Raw genomic sequence first — 25,691 nt, forward strand, 5'->3', positions numbered from 1 at the left:
GCCCGCGGGCGCGGGGCCGGGGCCGCCGCCGGGGCCGCCGCCGAGGAGGACGAGGAGAAGGAGAAGGCCGTGTGGCAGGCGCGGTGTCTGTGGCAGGAGAAACTTGTTTCGGTTTCTGTTGCGTTTCCCCGCTGGGAGCCCCGAACGCCTCGGCGGGACGCGAGGTAACGGCGGCGGCTGCTCCCCGCACGGCGCAATTCCCGGTGAAAAGAGAAAATTCCCTGTGTCTGGGTAAGGAGGCGGCTCAGCACGGGCCTGTCCAGGGGTGCTGCAGCCCCCGGCTCCGGGATGAGGGGAAGGAGGGAGCTCGCACGGGAGCGTTGGCAGCTCTTACAGCTGATGTTGGCTCTCGGGGCCCTTGGTGGCCCTTACAGCTCTTGTTAGGTCGCCGCATGGGCGTGCGGATGAGAAGACTATTTGGGCGCTTTTCCTGGCTGCCAGACAGTGCTGAGAGGCCTCCAGGTGATAGAAAATACCCGGGGCCCTTCTCTTTGGGAATATTATTTTATGGAATGCTGGAAAAGTGCAGACCAGCGCTCAGCTGCTGCCAGAGGAGGGTCTCCCACGGGGGGCTCCTGTCGCCTGCCTGGTGTCAGCCCCCCCATCTGGCCGAGTTTCCTTCCAGGGCTGGGGAAAACACTGTTTTATCCAGTGCGATTTGTTACGAAGGGAGCTCAGTTTCTCTTCCTAATCCAGCCGAGGGCTGCCAGCCACAGCCTGCACTTCCTTCTCACCCTGTCCTCCCAATTACATGGCCCCAGGACTTCCAAAAATTGAGGGTGGCAGAGGAGGGACAAAAAGTATTTTTTATAGCAATATCACAGTCTACAGCTACCAGAAACCAGGAGTGTTCAAGAACTGTGTAGAGGAGATGCTTAGGGACATGATTTAGCAGGCAGGGCGGTGAAGGGCTTGGATTGGACTTGATGATCTTGAAGGTATTTTCCAACAAAAATGGTTCTATGATTCTGCCATCTGGCAAGGTCCTAATGTGCAAGAAGTTGGTACAGACAATGATTTTTAGTTCTGCAAAATGTATAAAAAATAACTTGAGGCAGACTTGGAAATGGCCTCATGCTAGTTCTTCACTCTGCAAAAATCATCAGTATACACTTTTTAAAATAAAACTCTTCATTCACCTAATGAGCGCTGCGAAGCTGATTATTGTAGAATTAAATAGTTTTATTCTTGCTTTCTGATTTCCTAAGAGGAGCACTCAGAGAAAGCTACAGAAGCTTGCAAACTATTAAAACTTTAACATGTTTTCCTGCTGTCCAACCACGCTGGGTTAGTGATTCATAAACAGTTAGAATAGACAGATAGAATTCATAAAAAACTATATATATATATTTTCATAGTACTGTTATATCAAGACAGAAAGTGAAAAGAACTAAATATTTTAGCTTCCTGCAGTTTGTGGTATGAGTTTGCCTGAAAACTCCCTGTATTTTCCCCTAGTATAATGATTCTGCTACCTTTTCTGCCTTTTTAAAATATAAATTTATATTTTAAAACTATTTTCTTTCTACTTTTAAGTTGTGTTCTGTTTTTTTTTTTTCTTTTCCACACTGAAGAAACATGGATGTGAAGAGTAGAAATTATCTGCTTCTGAATCGCCAGGCATTGGAAAAAGACATCAAGACCTCATACATTATGGATCATATGATTGCTGACCAAGTATTGACATTACAGGAGGAAGAGAAAGTAAAACAACAGGTGGAGTCCTCTCTCACTGTTTTTTCTCTTTCTAGGCTGCTCTGTGTTTTAGCATTCTTTTTCCTCATGTTTGTTTCAGTGTGTATGATTCCCAGATTCAGCAGATTCTTCAGGCATATACTTAGTGTTCAGTTATTATTGCAGTTCATGTTTGAAGCCAAAGTTGAAGCCTAATTCTAGATTAATGAACACAGGGAGATAGATTAAATGCTTGATAAAGTCTTTTAGCTTTATGTATTTTTTTTTTTTAATATTTCTTCTAGAATACTCAGAAGGAGCGAGCAGCTATGCTAATAAACATTATCCTTAAAAAGGATAATAATTCATATAGATCTTTCTATAACGCACTACTTCATGAAGGGTACAGAGATCTTGCTGCGCTACTTCAGGATGGCATCCCGGTCTTCTCTGCTGGAAATGGGAAGAGTTCTGCGGATGGAATGACTTCATATGGTCAGTATGTCTATGACAATCCTTGTGCTTGAAAGTAAAGACAGGCTGTGCTATTTTTCTCTACTAAATGACTGACTCTAATACCTGTTTTGATGAAAAAGGGGGAGTTGATGAATGAATTCGTTTTGGTTTTGTATAGTCAGTGTTGTTGTATTTCGTGTAATTCATGTGGTGTAACAGGATGGTTGTGTCCCATGCAAGTTATTTTGAAATTGTTCTTCCTTAGTAGTACTTACTTTAAAAAAAAAAAAAAAAAACAAACCCAGAAACCTGAACTTCTCGCTTTTTTCCCCTAAATCTTAACATTTTTGTTATAAGTGAAAGTCTTAATATATATTTGAATTAAAGAAGCTAAAAAGCTGCAGTCTCTAAGTTCTGAGTTTCCCTTGAGTATTGTATATCTTACCCCCCCACACACCAACATCTAGGTAATAGATTGCTCAATTTTCTCCAAGAGATCTTTTGGTTACCTTGAATAAATTCCTAAATTTTACATAAGTTTTCATTACTGTCATGTTTGGTGGATGTGAAATAAATTTTTAGTGTCTTATGGGACAACTCTCCTTACCATATATGACGAAACGTCAGGTAAATCTTACAGGGTAATTATTTGCACTCTGAATTTTAAAGACTTTCAAAAAGTCCTGGATTTTTGTTTGCTTGACTAAAGTTTTCCAGAACTTGATCATAAAGTAGGATCCTGCAGCTATAGTCCATTTTGTGGCCAGTAGTGGACTAACTATGTTGCGTGTCCATCACCTTCTCACTGTGCATTAGCTTAGGCAACGTCAGCTTTGACCACAGGGTAGGAACCTTACACAGCTTGCTTTCCCTTCTGCTGCTTGCTGTTTAGCAGCAACTTCAGTCTGAGAAAGCAACTAGGCAGGTGGAAATAGTGATGTATTTGCCATAGTTAATACTGGAACTGTTAATTATCTGTTTGCTTTTAGGGATTGATGTAACCAGCTCTAGCTTGCAAAAGAATACAGTTTATTTAGCTTCTTTAATTGGGACACCACTGTAGGGGTAACCTGGTGCCTGCAAAGTAACTTGTTTCTGAAAAGCACTTTTTTTTTTTTTCTCTCCAGTGCCTGACATGGTTAGTTCAGTAGTTTTAAAGCACTTCTGTGGGCCACAAGTGGGGGGAGGTAGCAAAATAGGTTTTTTTGTGTGTGTTTTGATTTTTTTGAAGCAACATTGTATTAATTTATTCTTCATTTCTGTATTTTTCTTTTTTGCTTGTTTGTGATTTCTCTTTTTAACTTCAGTTAAGATGGTCCTATGCGAAGGAGGTGTACCACAGAGACCAGTGGTGTTTGTTACGCGTCCAAAACTGGTAGATGCCATTAAGCAGAAACTCTGCTGTTTGGGAAATGATCCCGGTTGGGTCACGGTTTATGGAATGGCAGGTTGTGGAAAGACAGTTTTAACAGCAGAAGCTTTAAGGGATCACCAGCTCTTGGAAGGTACTTTTAGAAAAACATCTGTATTATTTATTAAAAAATGCATTTTTATATGCATCTTGAGCATACCTGACTAAGTATCTTATGTCATCTTGAAAGTAATTTGAATTTAGGTTTAGAAGTTCTTAGGCAACCCTGAAATGTTTGTTTGTAACTTAGAGCCCTCTTAACCATTTTGTGGTCTAGCTCCACCAAATATTTACTAATCTATGAGGAAAAAAATGAATAGTTCTTCACTGTGGGGGCTGTGTTACGTTGAGAGTAGTTACTGCTCAGTCTTGAACCTGAAACATGAATTCTGTAATTTTAAAAGGTAAAATAAGTATGTCTGCTCTTCGAGCACTGTTCATGAAATCCTTCAACTCTTCACCATGCTATATGAATTGTTTTTGCATATATTTTACTAGTAGCAAGCCTGGGGAAACTGATTACTATATTATCACTTTAGTTCATAATGGTTCATAAATACAACCACTTACTGAAGTTTTTACTGTATAGGTCACATGGAGGAGAAAGTGGGACTGAGGCATTAGAAAACTTGATGCAGGGATAGATACTGCAGCATTCCCTGCTACAGCTGACTCTAATACCATCTTACTCACCGTTTTGGGATAATTTCAGATCTTAGCCTTTGAACTCCTGTAGTAATAGGAGGTCAAAAGAGCGAGTGCTGAGTCAGACTGGCCGGAAGGGCGGATGCAGAAGGGGCTGTCAGGGATCAGTCAGGAAGGCAGGTGGACAGGATGGACAGCAGCAGTGGTTGTGTGAATTGTCTGTGGTACTTGCCCCACATAGCTTGTTCCTTTAGAAATAAGAGGTAGTGGTCATGTAGAACCATCCTTCCATGTAAACGGTAAAGTGGTAACTTGGCTTATAATAGTTTTTATGAACAGTTTTCTCTTTTTTTAATTGAATTATTGATTGCTGTGACAAGCTATTATTAAATATTTCTCATTCTAAATATATAACATGATTAAAATTACTTGTTTGCTTGTTCAGATTATTTTCCAGGAGGAGTTCACTGGATATCTGTTGGAAAACAAGACAAAGCAGGGCTTCTAATGAAACTCCAGAATCTCTGTAGTAGGTTAGACCACGATGGTACCTTTTCACAAAGGCCACCCCTTAACATCGAGGAGGCTAAAGATCGTCTTCGTTTGCTGATGCTACGCAAATACCCCAGGTGATATCGCTAAGATGAAACACTATTTTTTACGGAATAAATTATTTGCAGAGTAACTTTGGTCTAATTGCTTAAGGGTCTGTGTTCTCGTTTCATGTCTTTCTCTTTTTTTTTTTTTTTTTTCTTTTTTTTAAAGAGTAACATACCTCAAGAATGAGATTCCCATGTTGTGTTTTCTATAGATGACCTTGAGTCGAGAAGTATTGGCCTTTTTCTTTTGTAGAGAATACGAACAAAAAAATCTTGTTATGAGAAGACTTGAAGAACATTGCAAGGTCTTTCACAAGAAATCTTTGTAAGGTTTATCTTGTGTCCTTTATACAAAGCAGTAGGAAAAAAACATTTTATTTTCTCATGAAGTCATTTGAAACATACAAACAAAACACTTTCAAATGAAGGTGCAGGTTCTCCTGACGTTTATACGTATTCAGGAATTGCCTCCATTGATGCAGTTCTTGATTTTTTTTTCTTCTTTAAAATAAACAAAAATGAAGATAAAGAAGAATCAAGGTGTTTAAATCATGCTTAACATTAGTCCCTTCTGCGTAGAAAAAGAAGTAGAATAATTGTAGGTTATTTTGTTGTAGGATATATCTCTACGACGTGAGTTATTCCAGAATTTGACGGCAGTGTACCCAAGTAGCATGATACTCTTTGTTTGCTACATTATGCCATATTGCTTCTAGTGCACAAAGTCACTTATCTGATGAGATGCTTTATTGTTTGTGTTAATGTTTATGCTGAATAAATTCAGAGGAGCAAATAAAGTTAAACAGTTTGGAACTACTAGGTATTTGAGAGAATCTAAGTTGCAGCTATAGAAATTTCTTCTTTGTAGGTAGCGTTTTTGGAGCTTGCATTGAGCATTCTTGCAATGTTTAAATCTTAAGCTTCTTTTTAGTTTTTTTATTATTATTTTTATATGTAAAATATTTTAGGTTATACATTGCAATACTGAAGAATGTTATTTAATCATTACAATAAAATACAGTATTTTAGCACTAATAGTTCATCTGAAATCTTCAATATTTCTTCTTACAGTAGGCCTCTCTTGGTCCTGGATGATATTTGGGATTCCTGGGTGTTAAAAGCATTTGATAATCAGTGTCAGATTCTGATCACCAGCAGGGACAGGAGTGTAACAGATGCAGTGGCTGGTAAGGAGCGACAACTTTTGCACTACAGGTTAGGTGTGCATGTGTGTAAATTGTTGATGTAAACTGCTTAAAGAGTCTGATGGAAACTTGTGCTCCGGTGGCAGAGTTGTGGAATTCTGCTCTGTAAGACTTCATGCTCTTCAGTGCAATACATGTGTTTACCCTAGACATTCTCTATCTGCTTTGAAGACTGTAGTGTTTCTCAATAGGACACATTCAACTGACACTGCAATTAGACTCATTGTTTTTACACTGTGAAGTGTTCACTGCTACAATGTGCGTGCAACATCCCTAATGCAGCTGTAATTATAAGGTTGTGTCAGATAGAATTTATACTATAATTAATACTCAGCATATTATGCAAAAAATCATGAACCAGGATCTTTGCTCCAGATTTTACTCTGAAGATATTTTCATTTTCCATAGGAGTTCTTCGAATCCTTTTCATTGCTTTAATATTTTTATGTCTAGGCAATAAATATGAGATACATGTGGAAAGTGGATTAGCACATGAGAAAGGGCTGGAGGTTTTGTCCCTGTTTGTGAATAAGAAAATAACAGAACTGCCGGAACAAGCTGATTGCATTGTAAGGGAATGCAAAGGTATGATGCTTACACTTTTTATTGTACCACGTAGTGTTTAATGCTTTTTATTTTTTTGCTTTTCAGTTTCAGCTTATTGAGGGAATATTTTGCAGTGTTGTACTGTCTAAATACAAGATAAGTATTTGTTGGATGTTCTTTTTATTCTGTGAGATAAGTATAAATGTCTCATGTTGCTTTTGGATTAGTTTTCTTCTAAACTAACCAGGTTTGTCTTTTAATTTATTCTTTTTTATATATATAAAGATGTACAAATATCTGTATGGATTCTTTTCCCTGGCTGTTCTCCAGCATCTCAAGAATTTCGTCAGTGAATCAGCCCAATGACCATTTTTAATTCAGACTGTTCTATTTACATTGTGAGACTTTATTCCTTCAAGACCTCTAACATTAATTTAACCTCTTCCTTCAGGTTCTCCTCTTGTGATATCCTTGATAGGTGCTTTATTACGAGACTTCCCTGGTCGTTGGGAATACTACCTCAAGCAGCTGCAGAATAAGCAATTCAAAAGAATAAGAAAATCTTCATCATATGACTATGAAGCTCTTGATGAAGCAATGTCCATAAGTGTTGAACAACTGAATGAAAACATTAAGGGCTATTATAAGGACCTTTCCATCCTCCCAAAAGATGTTAAAGTTCCTACAAAGGTAGTAATAGCAGTGCAAAAATCTCAATAGTTCTTAATGAGATGCATGCAATCATGCTAAAGAAGTCATAGAATTTGGAATTGTTGTTTAATCATTGGCTTAAAAGTATCTAGTAGCGTGGACCCATTACTGTATCATGACTTCTATTGTCAGTGATGGAACTAAAAAGTTGTAACTGAGTGAATGTGTTCATAACATAATGTGCATCTCAATATACTTCTTAATTGGGTTGTTACTGAGCTCTCTGAAGGCTATAAAAGCTGCTGTGTAAAATACGACTTCTTTGGGAAAAAGATATGGTCACCATAAACTAACACATATAGATAAATGGAGATAAAATTTGTAAATGACAGCCCAGGATTTCAGTATTGCAGAGGTCTGCGGTTTGGTTTGTTTTTGCCAGTCTCTCTCATATATTGGGCATTTACTAAACAATTTGGAAAGTTTAGTCTTCTGTTTAATAGTCATTAACTCAGCTGTAGAATTCTGCTTACTTCTGAAGTATTACTTTAGGAGGATGGAAGATTTAGGAGGAAATTCAGTCAAAGGATGTTTTAAGTTTTCTCCCCTCCTTTAAGGGCCACTAAGTAAGAGCCAGGATCATGTTTGCAGACTATACATCTGCCTTTTTGACAACCTTATTCTACCTAGAATGTTGTCTGGAAATTGAAGTGAAATAAAAATAGCTTTTAAACATATAGGGCTGTGAAACATTCTGCTAAAGTAATTGTACTTTCTCAATGCTTTGAGAAAAGCTTTTGCTAGTTAAGACAAAAAAAAAATTCTTTCCCAATATCTTTGTAGTGGCCCTGGGGTTACTAGAGAAAGGTCTGCAGTGTTGGAAAGTATCTGCTACTGCAGCTTAAAGTCTGATGGTTCTTTCACTGTTCTAATCAGACTTGCTTTTATTTACTCTAACACAAACTCTTTTTTTCCTATTTAATCTCAAAGAATATGTCATTATCGTTGCTGCCCTTCTTTTCCATGCCTGCTGAGTTCCCTGACATCTTGTTGCCTAGTCTTTCTGCCATGTGACTTCCTGCTCCTATTTCTCAGATTTTCCAATAAGTGTTTGCTTTAGGTGCTAGTATTTACTGCTGGGAAATGCCAGACGTTGGTGTACTTCCGTATTACAAGCCTGCCATGACTGGCAACCCTTTTGTCATATATTTTTGTATAAAGTTGTAAATCTGTTGAATTTCGTTACCATTTGTAAAATGTTGTATGCTTACGTTTTCTTGTGAATTAATAAGTAGCCTTTTAATGATATTCTTATAAGCCATATTGCATCTTAGTTTTGCTATCCTCTTTATCTTATTGAATGTTATTTTAGGTTCTCTGTATTCTTTGGGATATGGAAACTGAAGAAGTTGAAGATATCTTGCAGGAATTTGTTAACAAATCACTGTTATTCTGTGATCGTAATGGGAAGTCATTCCATTATTATTTACATGATCTTCAACTTGACTTTCTTACAGAGAAGAATCGCAATCAGCTTCAGGTAGAGTATTGGTTAATCTACCTATTTTCAACTTTACTCTCTAAAACTGGACAACTTTCAGAAAAAAAGTAACTTTGTTAAATCATAATCCAAAGGAATTCCATAATATACATCCAGAATGCAGTTGAACGTACTGTGGAGTTATTAAAGGTGGGTTATTTTCAACTTTAGAGTGTGGAGTGATTTCATGATGGATCCATGTGCAGTTGAGAAACTAATTAGACAGAAGACTCTATAGACATTGTTTCTCTGTCAAAGATACTTAGAGTGAAGATGGAATGTTCCATCGGTGATTCCAAAAGGCATCAAGAACAAACAAGAAAAGGAAACTTATTTAAAACCAGAAGTGCTCTCTCTCCCCACCACATCTCCAATTTAGGGCAAGACTTTCAAGAAGAGGCTCTGTATGTTGGGTCCAATAGAATATCATATTTTGAGGACAGGAAAGTTCTGAGATCTTCCTATATCTACATATGTAATGTTTTTTTTTTTTTCACATTAAACGTAGGTAGCATACAAGAGTGATTACATAGCTCCTCTTGATGTAAGAATGAAAGTTAAAAGCCTGCTTTTCTCTGTTTAGTATCTGGAGAATGTTTCTGGAGAAAAATCTTGCCTTTAAAATTGTGTATTTAATTCAAGTTATTGCTTATTTCATTTGTTGACATTTTACAACTGAAAAATAGGAGTAACAAAAATAAGTCCAATAATTGAACGTATGTTTCGATTCATGTTGCAGGATCTACATAAAAACATAGTAAATCAGTACAAAAAATATTACAAACTTAATATGCCCATTCCATCTGAAGAGGATTGCATGTACTGGTATAACTTCCTAGCATATCATATGGCAGGTGCCAATATGCAGAAGGTGAGTTCTGACTGGTGTCCTCAATGTGCCTTCTCTTGCCCTCTCTCCAGATCAGCCTTCTGCCAGGCTTTCACACAAATACACTAGCATTCAACACACAGTCTGTTGGGGCCCTGGTAATGATAATTATGTATTATAAGAACAACATTATTTCTGCCCTTTTGTCTCTTGCCCTTTTTAATCAGTTTGTAAGATCTATCACAAGCATAGTAGCTTGTGTTTCTTTCTCTGCTGAGGAAGCTTTAGTAAGAAGTCTTCTGAAAGCAGATAGTGCATAGTAATAAAGATAATCTAGTGTCTGATTTCTTCAGAGAATTCTAATATAGTGGTGAATATAATTACTTTTTAATTGGATTTTCCCATTCAGTCGTTTTCATTTGCGTGTAAGAGTTCATCCTCTCTACAACGTCTTTGAAGAGCCATCTAACACCCTGTTATTCTATTTAAAAATGCTAGCAGTTTTGGCAGAGTGATCTTTGCTAGACCATACTGAAAACTCTTGCTGAATTGTATCCTAAATTGAGTTTTGTGTGCTACAGAATTGAAAAATTGCATGCTTTTCCCTCCCCTTCTCCAGATATTTTTACCAAGCATCAATCCTTCATGTGAAATTAGTAAACGTAGCCTTCCGTATACAAATCATGTAAGGTGCAGAAAGCAAGATGATTTTGCTTGAGTTTTTAAATGGAGGCACTTGAACTGAAGCATATTCACTTTCTAATGTATTTCCTATACTTTTCTTTCTTGTGAGGTAGATTCTGTCATGGAACTTGTGCTTTGAACTGAATTTTGTATTTCTTGCAGGAACTCTGTGATCTTATGTTTTCTCTGGATTGGATTAAAGCTAAAACAGAGTTGGTAGGCCCTGCCCATCTGATTCACGAATATGTAGAATATAGTTCAGTCCTTGATCAAAAGGTATGATACTAAAAGGTAAATGATCAGTCTGTTTCACATATTTTTTACTATCTTTAATTGTATTTTTGTTGTCTGTTTTCTTAAGAAATATACATGTATTTATATAGAGAGAGAATATAGATGCATAGAAAGCTACAGGCAGTATTAAGTGAGACTTCAATTTGAAGAAAAAGAATTAAGAAATTAAAAAAAAATCCTTTTCAGACTCAGTTTCAGTTTTAACTTCTGTGTATGCCCAAGTAATTAACCATGAATCTCAGTAACTATGAATAACATCAGTATTTAAAGGGGCTCATACAGTATTCGCTTTCTGGGCTGATATAGAAATTTGTTTGCCCCTTGAAATAGTCCTCCTGATATTTGATGTTAACTGCTCATCGAGTAATGTTGTCAATACAGTTTATTTGAAAAAATAAGAATAATACGGTTTTCTGTACAGGATAAAGAAACATTTCAGTCTATCGCATATACTTGCTAACAGAACAGAAACTGTGCTTCTATAAGGAAGTTAGTTCTACAGAAATTAAAAAAAAAGAAAAGGCACTAGGATAAAAAAAAATCTCTTTTTCAATTGCTAAAAATTATCTGTTCTGGACACAGAATAGCATAGTACGTGAGAACTTCCAGGAATTTCTGTCTTTAAATGGGCACCTTCTTGGACGACAGCCATTTCCTGACATAATACAGCTGGGTCTTTGCCAACTGGAGACATCAGAGGTCTATCAGCAAGCCAAGTCACTTGCTCAACAAGAAGCAGGCATATTTTATTTGGAGTGGATGTAAGTAATGCAATCCATCTGCTGATCCCTTGATTCAGGAAGGACATTTAGTTGGCAGTTAAACACCATGTACAGCTAAGGCCATTTTTAAGGTCTGCTATGTTCTTCAAGGGGGAAGGAAATTAAATAATTTTGCAGAAACAGAGCAGAAACTGGGATATATTTGTCTCCTATCCTAGGTTTAAGTCCTAAAAAATGCTTTATAGGGGAGGTAGGTGAATAATTTGCTCTCTTGGATAGTAAAATTACTTGGTCAGCAATCTTAGCTTTTTAAAATATGTCTTCTTTTCTGTTTTGTTTTTGATCAGTCAGTTTTTTGCAGTGGAAAAAAGCTGTTTTGATTTTAAAGGTAGCTACTTTGTTCAAGATGTTTTACCTGCTAGTAAATGCTAAGTCTGAAAATTGGGATGATGAAAATGTAAACTACTTGGATTCATTTCACCTTTAGAAGAAAATGGAACTTGCAACAATACATTCATTACCAAAAGTGATTTTATTACAATGACAGCTTTCTGTGGTAACATCTGACTAACCAGGACTGTTACAGTTGCTATTAAATTCTTTGTTGAAGTTGGCTAGAGTCAACCAAAGTATGTTAGGTTCTGTACTCAATATCCGGTTGAAGTGCACTGATAAACATAGCTTTTGTTTAAATACCTAGCAATGGGAAGTGAGTCGTTGCTATAAAGTCAAGTAAATTTGATCAGAGATACACCGATGTTTTTGACAAAGGGAAGGGGAATCTGCAGGGGAACAGGAAGTTTTGGAAAGAAATATGTATTTGGAAGCAGCACAGAGCAGATCCTAAAAAAGTTGTTGGGAAGCTTGTGTCCTGGGAAGGGTGCAACAATCCACATATAAAGTAGGTGTTTGTTTATTCTGCCGTTACATTCCTTGATACCTACACTTTAGTTATCGAAGGGGAAATGTAAGAATGAACACAAGATTTTTTTCATGTATTATTTCTCCATGAAGGCAGAGAGTTGCTTTGTTTGTTTAAGCCTGCTGCTTAAGATGTGCGAAAAAGTGAGTGCTCGTTTTGTCTTGTGTTTTAAGAGGATTTGACTTATTGGCTATTTTATCCTCAGAAATAAGAAGTCCATGAAGAACCTCTCCCGCCTGGTAGTTCGTCCACACAGAGATGCAGTATACCATGCCTGCTTTTCTCAGGATAGACAGAGAATAGCATCATGTGGAGCTGATAAAACACTACAGGTAAAAATCTTTTCAAGAGGGAAATGAAAGACCATGTTATTTGATTAAAAATTATTAATAACGCATTTTCCTTTCTTCTTCTGAACAAAAGCAACAGGTTTATTATTATGTAAGCATTCAGTTGCACATTTGGAAAAACAAGCATCCTGCTTGTACAGAGACTAAACTATAGTGATTTCATGGTTTATATGTTAACTGCCATAGTACATAAATGAGTTGAAATCCTTTGTAATGATATGGAGAAGCTCATTGTCTAAGAAACAGACCCTGACATATTTCATGCTCACTTGCAAAAACAATACTGGACCTCACAGATTTTCTGCAGAACTGAGAAATGTTACGCACTTTTGGTTTACGTGTGAGATGCGCTGCTCCCATGAGATGGGCGAAATATCTAATGCAAAAGAAAAGAGTCTGGGAAGAAAGATAAGTCTGTGAAGTGCAGGGCGTATTAGGCTGAGAGCAGGCACAAAATGCTGAGAAAGCAGATAAGGGGAGACAGAGAGGAGTCACTAATGCCCACTTGCCAGCAGTCTGCCTGGAGGGGAGCCAGCCTGCTCTCAAGGAAACTAGCAATCAGCCAGCCAGTAACCTGGTCCCATAGCCATATCCCAGACAGCCAAAGGTAAGGGTGAAGAGCAACCTTACTGCAAGTCTTTGGTATTGCTTTTAGATGCTTGGCAAGTGGAATACTAATATTAAACTACCAGTGGTGCTTAGTTGTTGTTCATTTGGCTGGTTCATGTGTCGTTATTGTACTTTATTTACTTATTTGCTGGCTTGTACAGTGCTCTAATCATGACATCCAATTCAAGATATGCCTGGTGGATGTGCTAGTTTTATCCTGGGCTGAAATTATTGTGCTGGGCTTTTGTACTTGATGGCCTTATTAAGACTGGAGATTGCTTATTTTTCCCTTTGTTTTCTACCTAATCAGAGTCTGTAGATGGTGTTTGTGTTTAAACTAAACATTTACTGAAGAAGTTAAAAATTACAGTAAAGGGAAAAATAACCATAATCATATATTCATTGTTTAACTTTGAGCTTAATTATTCATGATAGTGGCATGGAAATAAAACTAGGGCTTTTTCAGTTCCTGTGGCTGTTCTGGTGTTTCTGTGAAGCCGAAAATTGTGATTGTTAGATTAAGAGCAGACATCCTGCAGATTTCCTGTTGCTTCAAAACCTACATGATCTAAACAAGTGTCAACCATTTCATTGTCATTAATATTCTTCTTTAATGAAGAATAAAGAAAAGAAGGTAGGATTAGGATTAGGATTTCCTTTTGATTGTTTGAATAATTTAAGAATGAGTAACCTCAAGAAGGAATGCAAGACCTGAATTCTTCATTGTTGAGTACTTAATTCCCAGAGCTGGTGCATTGATTAGTATAAATTTTTTTTCCACCCAAATGTCCGTTTCCTGCTAAGCTAGTTCAGGAATGTATCGTTTTGTCTGCGTAAGGCTTTTGATTACATCTCTCTTAATGTTTGTTCCCAAATCAGCATGTACTGCTAAGTTTCAGTTCTAAGTTTTATGATGAGTGAAAAAAAAAGTTTATTTTTAATTTGGACTTAGTAGTTTTAAAAATAGCTTTGATTTTTAAAAAGACGTTGGCGTGCAGAGTATTCTTCTACTCTGATTCTTTAGACCTAAATCCATGCCCTTTGTCAGTGTCTTTTAAGCTAACAGATACTGCCCAACGCGCTATCTACTAGCAAAATCTATTTTCAACAATTCATTTCCCTAAGAATTTGTTAACTTTACAAAATTGAAACTTTTCTTTTTAAATTTTGAGGTTACTTTTCATGAGATTATAAATGTTTTCTATATAAATGTAAAACCACATTTTTATAGAAAATCTATAAGTAAGAGAGCTGTTTGAAAGAAAAAATTTATTTTCATGTTGCATGTTTTAGAACTGTATTAAGTTGCAAGATGTCACTATTCTTGTGTTGTTTCTGTAGGTGTTCAAGGCAAAAAGTGGAGAGAGACTTCTGGAGATAAGGGCACATGATGATGAAATATTTTGTTGCGCGTTCTCTGCGGATGGTGCCTTTGTAGCAACTTGTTCAGCTGATAAAAAAGTGAAGGTAAGTAAATGAAGTGCAGGCTATTTTCGGAGTAATAATTATGACTTGAATTTTAACACACTTGGGCCGAGCCAGTTCTTTAGTTTGTGTGTGTTTGGTTTTGGTTTAATTCTGCTAAAACTTAGATGGATAATTCACTCTTTAATGATAATTCATGCACTATAGGTGGTAATTCTATAAGTGTGATGTTAACATAGGCAAAAAATGCTCAACACGACTGAATTCATGCAGTTCTGTGTTGTGTTTATAACACACTCTGAATTTATCTTCTTTTTTTCCTTTTTTTGATGTTGGGTTTTCTTTGGTAATTCATAATTTCTCAATATTAAAGCAATATCTTAATGAAACTGTAGCCTTTCTCAAATTGTCATCAGAAGTAAAACCTTTCCTCTCCTCTCTTTTCCATTGTTCAAACATTCTGCTGTGAAGATCTGTGAAATTAACAATAATTTAACATGGAGTGTTGACAAGAATAGGCTATTTTTAACTTCCAAGAAATTTCAAAATATAAAGCTAAATATACATATTTTTCCGTTCTTTTCAAAAAAAAAAAAAAGTGAGATGTGATTAAAAGTATTTATTACAACATAGCTTAAAGGTCTTTTTAATAAAGTACATGAAACATATATATTTTTTTCATCCTTCAATTCCATCTAGATCTGGAATTCAAGAACAGGTCAATGTATGCGTGTATATGAAGAACACACAGAACAGGTCAATTGCTGCCAATTTAATAATAGAAGTGGTCAGTATCTTTTATCCACGTGCTCAAATGACACTTTCATCAAAGTAAGTGAAAAGAGATGAGATGATTCTCCTACTGCTTCTAATAACAGGAGAAATATTGATTGATGCACAGTGTATTTTTAACACTTGTAAGATAAGCTTTTTAAGCTTCTCTGCTAGAGGTGTGAAAGATCATGAGTATTGGATGCAACTCTGTCAACAGATTTCAACAAGGCAGAATGGAAGCAGTGGCTATACCTAGCAAAAGAGAATGATCCAGAGCTCTTGGAAGAGCATGAAGCTGAGACGTTGAGAAGACTTTTAGAGAGTGGGATAGGAATAGTAGAATATGGAAATGGAAATATGATTCAAAGCAGTGCAAGAAAAATTAAGGCAGAAATTTAGGATTGCAAACATTCATAATGTAAGCAAATGGTTGCTGAAACCCCCCTTATATTATAGCAGTGACAAGCAGCCAGGTTTTTTGATTAAGTTGTTTGGGAATAACAGGGAGAAGGTGAAAGCCGACAAAAAGCAGTAGTCAAGGCAAGAGCTGTACCAGGTTAACAGTCTGTCACTGTTCAGATTGCGAGGAGGCAACTTTACCTTGAAGGAACAGAAAATGGCCAACTGTAGTCCCCGTCTGAGGGAAGAGATAAAAGAATAATTAAATGAGACTGTGCTAAAGGGGGGTGCAATCTCGCAGTACAGCAAAGCATATGAGTAGTTAATTGGCTCTGACAATGGTGGTTCTGCTGCCCTGGTTGTACATCCCTGCCTCTGTAGCAGTGCATCTCCTGATCTTATCCTTGCAGTGATACAGCAAGGGGCTAATCTGTCAAAAAAGGAAAAAAAAATCCTTTGGGTGGGAACTTTATTTAGTTCCCCATGCTGTCTCATTGCCTTGTTCCAGTGCAAGAGAACTGCTGGGAATACACAGCGAGGAGCAGGCTTGGTGCTGGGGAAGATCTGTCTGTGGCTCAGCTATAGCAGGGAATCTCAGCTGAGGAATTCTGGCTAGAGTCTGTGTTTGTGTAAGCTGGAGTTGTAATAGGAGCTGATGTCAAGTGGGAAAGCAGAGACTTGGTTTGTGCTGATTCCTGCAAATTCCAGCAGATGCAGTTGCTGTTTGAGACCAACGCCTCAGAATAGGTAAATTTAGAAGGGAGCTGTGGTTAAGAGATTAGACAGTGTTTGATATGTTCATGACTAATAAGAACAGAATTATGCATTCCACTTAAAACATAAAAGCAAATTTTCTTTCTTTGAGTTCTCAGCTAAACAGTCAAAACCTGTAAATTATTTTCATGCTGGAGAAAGCAAGGAAATTTGAAAACTGAGAAAAGGGGTTGTATGAGGATAGGGTTGGAAAGGCAGGGGGTTGCAAGGGGTGCTCTGTTCACTTTGTGTGATGTTCAGAGGTCTAACACTAACTTCACAGATTTCAGTTCAAGTGTCAAGCGTAAGCTACATAATTCTTAGTTACAAAAATGAAAGGGAAAAGGGCAAGAGACTTTGTGCTGTTCAGGGGCCTTCTAATCACTAAGGAAGGTGCACAGAAATCTTAACTAGCTTAGTTGTGCTCTTCATAGTTTTCATGAAAGTTAGCACGTGGAAGTAAGTTATAGGGGAGCCTGATGTGTGGCGTGAAGTCTGTGAGCGTGTGGCCCAAACCTCTTAGGTGTGGGTGCCAGTGCGTGATTTCGAGAAGAATGTGAAAATTTGTTTTTTGAGGAATTCATATGATATTTATGATATGTTGATATAATGATATGTTTATTTTTCATACAGCTTTGGGATTTGAACAGAAAATATTGTAGAAATACAATGTTTGGTCATGTCAATGCTGTCAATCATTGTAAATTTTCACCAAATGATGAATATGTTGCTAGCTGCTCAACCGATGGAACAGTAAAGGTATGCAGTAAAAATAAAACTTCTTGTCTTCATGATTTTTTTAATTAGCTTATATAAAATACAAAGCATTCTTAAGTATATTTTGCATTTGTTTATCTGCCATAGTGAATTAAATCTCGAAATATCACAGTAAAACAATTGAGACAAGAGACTTTGAAATGGAAATTTTAATAAAAAGAAATCAGATCCTCATTTCCAGTCTTTTTACTTTTCACCATCTCCTTTTTTGTGTTCTTTGGTAAGAGAATAGAGGGAGGCTTTTTCTTTTGAAACATGTAGGAGTTATCAGCGTCTAACAGGTGTTTTTTGTTTTTTTTTTTTTTTACATTAACTGAAAATTTTGTCATCTCTGAAGGGTGATTCATTAGTAAGTACACTTTTTTTAAAATAAATTCCCTTAAGGTACAGGCTGTAAGAGCATTGAGGGTGCGTGTTATCTTTTGCTCAGTATGCAAACATTATTTTCATTTCAATAGCTGCAATAATTGTTTGCAGTGGAACTCTACTAAAGCACTCCTAGCTTTCTATTGAGTTGCTAAATCAAGAATAAAAGGCTACTGTAGCTGTTGTCTCTAAGAAAGAAAAATGAGATGCAGGGAATGGAAATAATCAGAGATATTTTTTTCCGTTATCTTAATAAGATTAGGGTACAAAGCCAAACATTTACCAGATTTCTCTTTATGACTAGACTTAATAGGGTGGCAGAGCAGATAACTTGTATTTTACTATTTATTTTATTTTGAAGTAGAAGATGAGACAGAACTGTATTATGTAAACACATACATATGGTTCCACCATAGAGTAATTAATCTTAACTTTTTATCTAAGACTTCTAAGTTTGTGAATGTTTAATATTAACCTTCTAAACCTGTGAATATTTAATACTATTTCTTGACTTGGGCAACAGGAAAGTAGTGAGACTTTCCTGCCAGTATTTCTTTTTCCCATCCAGCTTCCCTAGAAGTGGTTGGGAGATAACCCTCCCCCATCATATTCCATATCCATACCAGTAAAAAGGAGTTTGATATGCTGCTTTAGTTTTATTTCTTTATTTATTTTCTTGAAGCTTTGGGAAGTACGCTCCGCAAATGAACTGAAAACCATTGAGATAAAAGATTTCTTCAAAACTGCAGATGAGCAACCAGATGATGTGGAGATCTTAGTTAAGTGTTGCTCCTGGTCACAAAATAGTGCCATGATTCTGGTGGTAGCCAAAAATAAGCTTCTGGTAAGTACCTCAAAATAATGACTTTCTAGGGATAGCATATTGTTATCCAAGTAAAAATTATGAATGAAGATCATATTCTAGGCTATTATGAAGTTTCAGATCCATGGTTGTAGGTGTTCTTGAAGTAAAAACACACGAACAATGAACTTGTTAATAGCTTCTAAATTAAGAAAATGCATGCTTTGGGAGATTTAGGCTATTTGTCTGTAGTAAAGCCCTTCAGATTGGGTACTAACTATTATAATTACGTGTTCACAGCTCTTTGATGTTAAAACGAGTGATTTATTAAAGCAAGTCACTGTAAGTCATCACAGTATGATCCAATATTGTGACTTCTGCCCTGGTGATGAGTTAGTAGCAGTTGCTTTATCTCACTGTTCTGTTGAGGTAAGTGATTGTCTTTGCTAAGGCAAGCAGGACTTGCCTTAACCAGGCAAGGCTAGTTGCAATTTAAAGCAGGCTATGCTTGTTTTAAGAGGTGCTTTTTTGCTGATATAAAAAAAAATGTAGTTGTTTTGACAGGATTTTAATTTAATGTGTTTCACTCTTTTGTCCACTTCAAAAATATGAAATATTAATTGAATGACAGAATTCAGGTTTACATAAAAGACTAGGCTGCTTTTCAAAGTTTGCTTAAAGTTGTGACACGCATCCTTGGAATAGAGGCCTTCCTATTTCGTAACTCAGAAAAAAGGAGGGAGTGGTGGGGAAACAAATCCCCTCTTGTCCTGCATAGCCGCTGTACAGTAGAGGAGGGGTCAATTCACCAAAGCAGAAAACAGCAGCTGGAAGACCTTAATCTAGAGATGTGAGTCCTAAGGCCTGTGTCTTATTCTCTGAAGCCTGCTCAGTCAGTTGAACTTTTATTTTTATACCACAATTTTTTTTTTTTTTTTTTTTTTTTTTTTTTGTTCCCAGTCCAACCTCCTTCTTTTAGATGCTGTTATCAGGTAAAAATGTGATTTCCTTTATTTATTTATTTTTTTCCCCCTTGGCCAAAAAACATAATAAATAGGAGGAGCAGAAGATGAGTTGTTATATGTCTGATTTCAGGATGACAAATAAGAAAACACTAGAGGAAATAGTAGCCAGGTAGCTGCCTTCTGGGGTTTGGACTCTTTTCCCTACAAGTATAATCTATATCTTTCATATTTTTTGTTTCAGTTATGGAATATTAAATCATTATCAAAAGTAGCAGATTGCAGGGGACATATGAGCTGGGTTCATTGTGTGACATTTTCTCCAGATGGATCTTTATTTGTCACATCCTCTGATGACCAGACGATACGAGTAAGATGACATTTCTCTTTTAATATTTTCTTTTCTTTTAAAATTGTATGTGTGTGTGTATATGTGTATTTTGGTGTGTACAGATCCATTTGTATTAACTAATTTTGTATGGGAAGAGACCTCTTAGACTTGGATTTTAATTTCGAAAGATGCCAGCTCATTTTTTAGAGTATATCGCTGTAGTTTTAAGTGTGATGTCTGCTTGAGAGTCTGTTCTGATCTAGAGGTCATCTAAATAAGGAATTACCAATTTTTTTTTTTTGAAAATCTGTTTTGTAAGACATCAGAGATAATACTACTTTCTTTGTATATATTTACTTGTGAATGTTTAGGATAGTACCTATGTATTCTTATTCAGTAAGTTTTATATCTGGTATTTTGTTAAAACTTGACGAAATACTGGGTTTTCTTGGTTTGATTTTTTTTCCTTTTTCAACAGATTTGGGAAACAAACAAGGTGTGCAAGTCTTCTCATGCTGTGCTGAAAAGTGAACTTGATGTTGTATTCCACAATGATAAAGTGGTGATTTTAGCAATTTACAATCAGCAGCATTTACAAGTAAGTTAAATTTCTCAATTTAATAAAGGATTTGCATGCATCTGCAAATAACAATGGTTGGAAGTATTGAAACAGGGACAAGACTGCAAGAACTTGTTCATGACTTACAGCAGTTGAATGTCTAGCAAGCTGACAATGGATAGTAGCACTTTTGTGCCTATAGCTAAGGACTCTGCCTAATTTAATAAACCAAAAATGACGTTTTGAGGGGAGTATTCCACAGTGGTGAAGAAATTGAGAGGAATTGCCCCTGGTTGTGGAGGGGCAAAACTGTTTCTTCTTGAGGACTGGGGATGCTGTGGCCCCTGTAAATGTGCTCAGATGTGTCCAACAAAATGTGTCCAGCAAACACAGGCCGAGTGCTACACAGCACGTGCCCTGAATGTGTCAGACTGTATAATATGTGTAAAGGAATGATCTCAGACAGGGGGAGAGAAAGGTGCAAGTTTGGGTCTCCCCATAGCCATAAGACAGCAGGGGGCTTCTTTTTATGTCCTAGGGAAAAAACACTAATAGTGGATATGGTGTTGTTACTCTTTCTTCTCCTCCTCCCCATAAACCGCTAAATACACAAATATCCAAAATATATTTTTCAATTCCGTGATAGCAAATGCACACACTTTTTTATACATGTTGTTATTTTTAAGCCCTAATACATGAAATAATTGCCAAATTGATAAATTGATTTTTTTTTTTTTTTTTGAAGTGAAGACAATAAACCTTGCTCAGTTTGTGTTTGCACTTGACTCTAGCAGTTATTGTTTATGCAAACTGGTTATGTATTTAAACAGCCCATCAAATGGGCAGCATCAGACTTCTGGACTTTTGGCTGTGGGTAGCTGTTTCAAGTGTTTAGCCCAAAGCAGCAACCAAGTAGGAATCAATCTTTGCTTCTTGGATCCAGGGAGCTCCCACTGCAGAATGTGTAGTAAGAGAGTGCTGGAATAGATACTGTTGCCCTGCTCTGAGAGACACTGCAGATAATCTGCTTGTGTTGGGTCACATCCTTTCACCTGGTTTGGCCAGAGATTACTGTCAGCCATGTAATCCTAACTAATCACCATGGCTAGTGCCAATATTTCTTGGCTTAGGCATTCTTAGTATTTCCTAGACAGCTGATAAAATGTGACCTTCTTTGCTGGAAACTTTTTCTTTGTTTTACGTATGTTTTCCGTTTATCCCTTCCTATTTTCTGTCCTTCCTCATTTTTTTTTTTTGTCAACAAGTTAGTCATTTCTTACTGTACCTGTAAAATGTCTGTAAAAAAAATTTAAGTCCCGTTGCCCGAACTTTGTTGTTTGAGTAGTGGAGTGAGGTGGCAATAGTTACAGAATAGCCAGTGGAGCTTTGGCAATAAAAGGATTATTTTCTGCCTGAAACCAAAGAAAGAAGTAAATGTTGACATTATAATTTATGTGTACATTTCAAAGAATATGTCAGAGAAGCTGTATCTGATCTCTTATTGCATCTGTTAAAAAGAAGTTTTTATTGCATCTCTTTTTCTTTTGCCATTTGTTATTTGTGATCTGTCTTGGTCAGGGTACTAGTCACCTTTTGATGCCAATTGCAGCATGTTCACTTTTAAATGCTTCAAATTGGTATCTTTTTAAACTTTTTGGTATATCATTATTAGGTTTTAAAGGTTTTTGTTAATGTTTTTGCCCCTCTGCCTTCCCTTGCTAGTGGGTTGAGACCTGCATTGTGTCTGCTCAGGAGTTTATAGGCGTGCTTATAAGAGGCGCTTGAAGAATTTTATGTCCCATTTGTCATGAGCAGTAAAATTGGATAGAATAAATCTGGGCTTGGAGCTAACTTGATGGATTTTAGAATTTTGTTTGCCATTTGGAAGTGGGATGCTGAGTATGTTTTCTATGCTCAAATAATCTTTTTAAAGCCTTCTGTTGCTCACTTCCTTCTGCAAACTCATCCTGTTCAGAGCACATTCTATAGAGATTATAATGACACTGACCTCTAAACCGTTAATTTACAGAACTAACTGATTTAGGTCACTCAGAATGGGAAGAGTGAGAGAGTATTCTTTTCAACAGTTTGGTCTCTATAAGGCAGTTGTATTTAGGTTTAAATTTCAAAATATTACCCATATCTGATTCTTGTTTTACAGCTTATTAATGGGAATAACGACAGCATTATTATGCAGACAGAAGCTCAGGAATGCCCTATTTGCTGCTGTTGCTTAAGTGAAGATCTTAAATTTGCCGCATTTGGAGAGGAGAATGGAAAAATAAAGGTATTAAGTCTTTTGACCTAAAAAAAGGGTACATTTCTTGATGCTACTATTAAAATACAAAAAAGTATTTGAATGACTTTCTACAATGACATTTTTCAGTACAATGCTTAGAAGTTTTTACATGTTGTCCAAATGACAGTAAACTAGAGGTACTGCTAGTCATGTAGCACATTTCATTTTATCAAAGGCTAAGCTAATAAAAATGTCCTTGTTTTTCCAAGAATCATGGATTTACAAATCTTTGTTACGTAAAAGAAGCAGCACGTGCTTCTTTTCCGTTTTCTGAAGTATATACAATGAATTGTTGCATTCCTCATTGTCCAGGTACTACAGTTGTCAGATGGGAAAGTCTTGAAAGCCTTAGAAGCCCACCGGACACCTGTGCAGCATTGCCGGTTTACCTCTGACTGCCAGACCCTCATTTCGAGTGCTCATGATTCAGTAATACAGGTTTGGGAGAGATTTAAAGTTATTATATTTTAATTTATGGTGATGTAGTCATTTTTTTGTACTCTGGGTAGTGTAAGCTCGATAAGTAACTGCTGTATTTTATTTTGGTTTGTTTCCAACTTCATGTACACTCTGAATGGTACCTCTTTACATTTTGTAGTGTAGCTTGGCATTTCTGATTCTCTTGCTACTTCAGTGTGTACTCGGACTGCGATTTAACTTGCAAATGATACTCTAGCAAGCCATTTATTTGTCACCATGGAATAATAAATGAAATATATGTGATGCATAAGCAATTCTAATCCATAGTCTGATACTTAGGAATTGCAAACTCTAAAATACCAGTTTAATTAAATGAAAAAATAAATGTTATCAATGTGTTATGTGAAGATTTAGGGATGTTTTTTCTTTCAGATTTGTTATGGTAGTGGTAGGAGCATATTATCCAATACATCTAAAAACCCTACAATTTGGAAATAGGGTGAAGGGAGAGAAGTAACTGACAGAAGTAACTTTGGATGTGCAAAACAAAGCAGCAGCAAGTTAAGAGTGCTAGATGGGAGCCAAGGCACTGTAAAAACTGAGCTTCTTTGTGCTTAGGTATGAATGAATCTTACACAATTTCTGCTTTTAAACTTCTATTTAAGTGAATGCTAGAAAACCACCAACACTTTGAGGTGGGTGAAGAGAAACACTAGTGTTTAAACAAGATAGCTCAGCAGTTTTCCTGATACTGTAAGGGAAGGATTTTGGGATCTGCCACAACATGTCCTTGGGCTGGTTTGCACTGCTGAAAGCAAGGATGGTAAGGGGTGGGGGGAAAGGAGAAAAAAAAAAAAAAGAAAAAAAAGGCCTCTGAGCAGGCTGATATGTCCATCTAGTACAGTACTGAATATAGATTCTGTCTAGAAGGAGAATGGCTTCAGTAATGCAGTATCAAATTAACACATTTTGCCCCTCTTGGCAGTTGCCAGGAAACATTCTGGTGTGTCTATATTAGCCTTTTAATTCTAGTTTGGATCAAGAATGTGCTCTTGAAGAGGATGTTCTTGTTGTTTATGTTTACTTGTGCCATAGTGTGTACCACTGAGTAGTCAGAAGCATGTGGGCAAGATCCCTACCTACATGAGAGTCTGTCATGGAGGGTCCACACAGCCAACCAGAAGCTGGTCTCCCAAAACATGTCCTGGATGGTCTCCTTCCACACTTTTTTGTTCACCAAATCTGCACCACCTGCTTGCTAATGTACACGTAGTCTGTGCTGCAGCTAGTTCTGGTGCTGGGGTTTTGTTGTGCCTTTCCACCGCATGTGGGGATTTGCAGATAGGGTGGGTTTGAGCGCGTTCATTGTGGTCAAATGGGCAGTGTAGTTACAGCTCACCTGTTGACTGGCTTTTGGATCCCTCCTTCAGATCTAGGGTAGGTACTCAGCCCCGCCTAGTGGGTGTTGCCTTAGTTAAGCCTTGAAGATCTTTATGGGTGAGCACCTCTGCTGTTTCTTCTTGGATACAGAAAACTTATTTTGGAAATGGGTTAAATCATCTCTTTTCTTGCAGCCTAATAGCTTCTCTAAATACAAAGACACTTGAATTTTCAGTAAAGAGGTACTGAAAATATAAAAATACTAATCAAAATGGTCTTTCACTTAAAATATATTTTTAAATATTTAAAGGCTGAACTAGTTATAGAAAATATGGAATCTGCATAAGGATAGTTGTTGTAATAATCAGAAGTTTTAAGAAAACTTTTTTTCTTTCTGAAATTACCAGTGAGATTTAAATGTTTCATTCACTTTAGAAATCAGATTCTGTGCTTATTCTAGAAAAGAGTTTTAGTTCTCATACTTTGCAATGATGACTGAATTTAAAAAAATCTTTTGTAGACTGGCTATTAAATGCTATGATATGCACACTGATTATAGCACCTTTTAATGAGCTGCAATCTACTGTAGAATTTTTATACATGGGTTAAAATCAGTCGGTTAATTCATTCTTAAGTTATATCAATCATACATTTTTTTTTTCTTTTTTAAAGTAGTCCATCTTTCCAAACAGGTATGGAGATGGCAGTTGAACGAACGTATGTTTCTAAGAGGGCACAAAGAAGCAGTCAAGGATTTTAGACTTCTGGAAAATTCAAAACTTCTTTCTTGGTCATTTGATGGAACTGTTAAGGTAAATAAAAGATTTGTGTTCACAAATCAGAAATATATTTTAATAGTTCTTTTTTATCATTTGGTAGGTCCTGCGCGTTATGTTAACAACTACTTGGTTGAATCACTTGCTTGAATTAATCCTTAAGTTTAAGCTGCAGAACCTCTTAAAATTCAAATTTGCATTTTATATTGTTTCTAAGTTTCATATTTTTGTATTTTACCTATGCAAATGCAATATATATTTTGCTATATCTTCTTGGACTTTCGAGTTGAGCTATATCTTCTATATGTAAGATAGTTGTTTCGTTTTTAATACTGTCAGGTATTAAGATTACTGTTAGGTAAAAAAGGTTAATCTCTTTAGCCATATTTTTTTTAGGTGTGGAATATAATAACTGGAAAAGCAGAAAAAGATTTTACATGCCACAGAGATACAGTTCTTTCTTGTGCTGTTTCACCTGATGGTAGCAAGTTTGCATCTGCTTCTGCTGACAAAACTGCAAAGGTTGGTTAT

The 25,691-nt window shown here is 36.6% G+C and overlaps 1 protein-coding gene across 2 annotated transcripts in view; it reads left to right on the top strand.

Moving 5' to 3' along the window:
* The first annotated feature begins 132 nt into the window (after positions 1–132).
* Positions 133–25,691, top strand: part of APAF1 (apoptotic peptidase activating factor 1) — a 31,399-nt gene continuing 5,840 nt past the window's right edge. The window contains exons 1-24 of one of the 2 annotated variants that reach the window (XM_026053503.1): positions 133–164; positions 1,575–1,716; positions 1,980–2,169; positions 3,438–3,635; positions 4,632–4,815; positions 5,857–5,972; positions 6,444–6,575; positions 6,988–7,226; positions 8,560–8,727; positions 9,467–9,598; positions 10,403–10,516; positions 11,117–11,295; positions 12,384–12,510; positions 14,479–14,604; positions 15,262–15,393; positions 17,122–17,247; positions 18,314–18,475; positions 18,734–18,862; positions 19,640–19,765; positions 20,205–20,324; positions 22,447–22,572; positions 22,897–23,022; positions 25,077–25,196; positions 25,557–25,682. In XM_026053503.1, the coding sequence (XP_025909288.1) occupies positions 1,579–1,716; positions 1,980–2,169; positions 3,438–3,635; positions 4,632–4,815; positions 5,857–5,972; positions 6,444–6,575; positions 6,988–7,226; positions 8,560–8,727; positions 9,467–9,598; positions 10,403–10,516; positions 11,117–11,295; positions 12,384–12,510; positions 14,479–14,604; positions 15,262–15,393; positions 17,122–17,247; positions 18,314–18,475; positions 18,734–18,862; positions 19,640–19,765; positions 20,205–20,324; positions 22,447–22,572; positions 22,897–23,022; positions 25,077–25,196; positions 25,557–25,682 (3,336 nt within the window). In that variant the 5' untranslated portion in view covers positions 133–164; positions 1,575–1,578. Of the gene's footprint in view, positions 232–1,574; positions 1,717–1,979; positions 2,170–3,437; positions 3,636–4,631; positions 4,816–5,856; positions 5,973–6,443; positions 6,576–6,987; positions 7,227–8,559; positions 8,728–9,466; positions 9,599–10,402; positions 10,517–11,116; positions 11,296–12,383; positions 12,511–14,478; positions 14,605–15,261; positions 15,394–17,121; positions 17,248–18,313; positions 18,476–18,733; positions 18,863–19,639; positions 19,766–20,204; positions 20,325–22,446; positions 22,573–22,896; positions 23,023–25,076; positions 25,197–25,556; positions 25,683–25,691 lie in introns of both variants that reach the window. The other variant, XM_026053504.1, reaches the window with a different exon arrangement.

The sequence above is a fragment of the Nothoprocta perdicaria genome, unplaced genomic scaffold, assembly GCF_003342845.1.
Source record: "Nothoprocta perdicaria isolate Ctin4 unplaced genomic scaffold, notPer1 scaffold_116, whole genome shotgun sequence".
In the NCBI taxonomy this organism is placed as follows: Eukaryota; Metazoa; Chordata; class Aves; order Tinamiformes; family Tinamidae; genus Nothoprocta; species Nothoprocta perdicaria.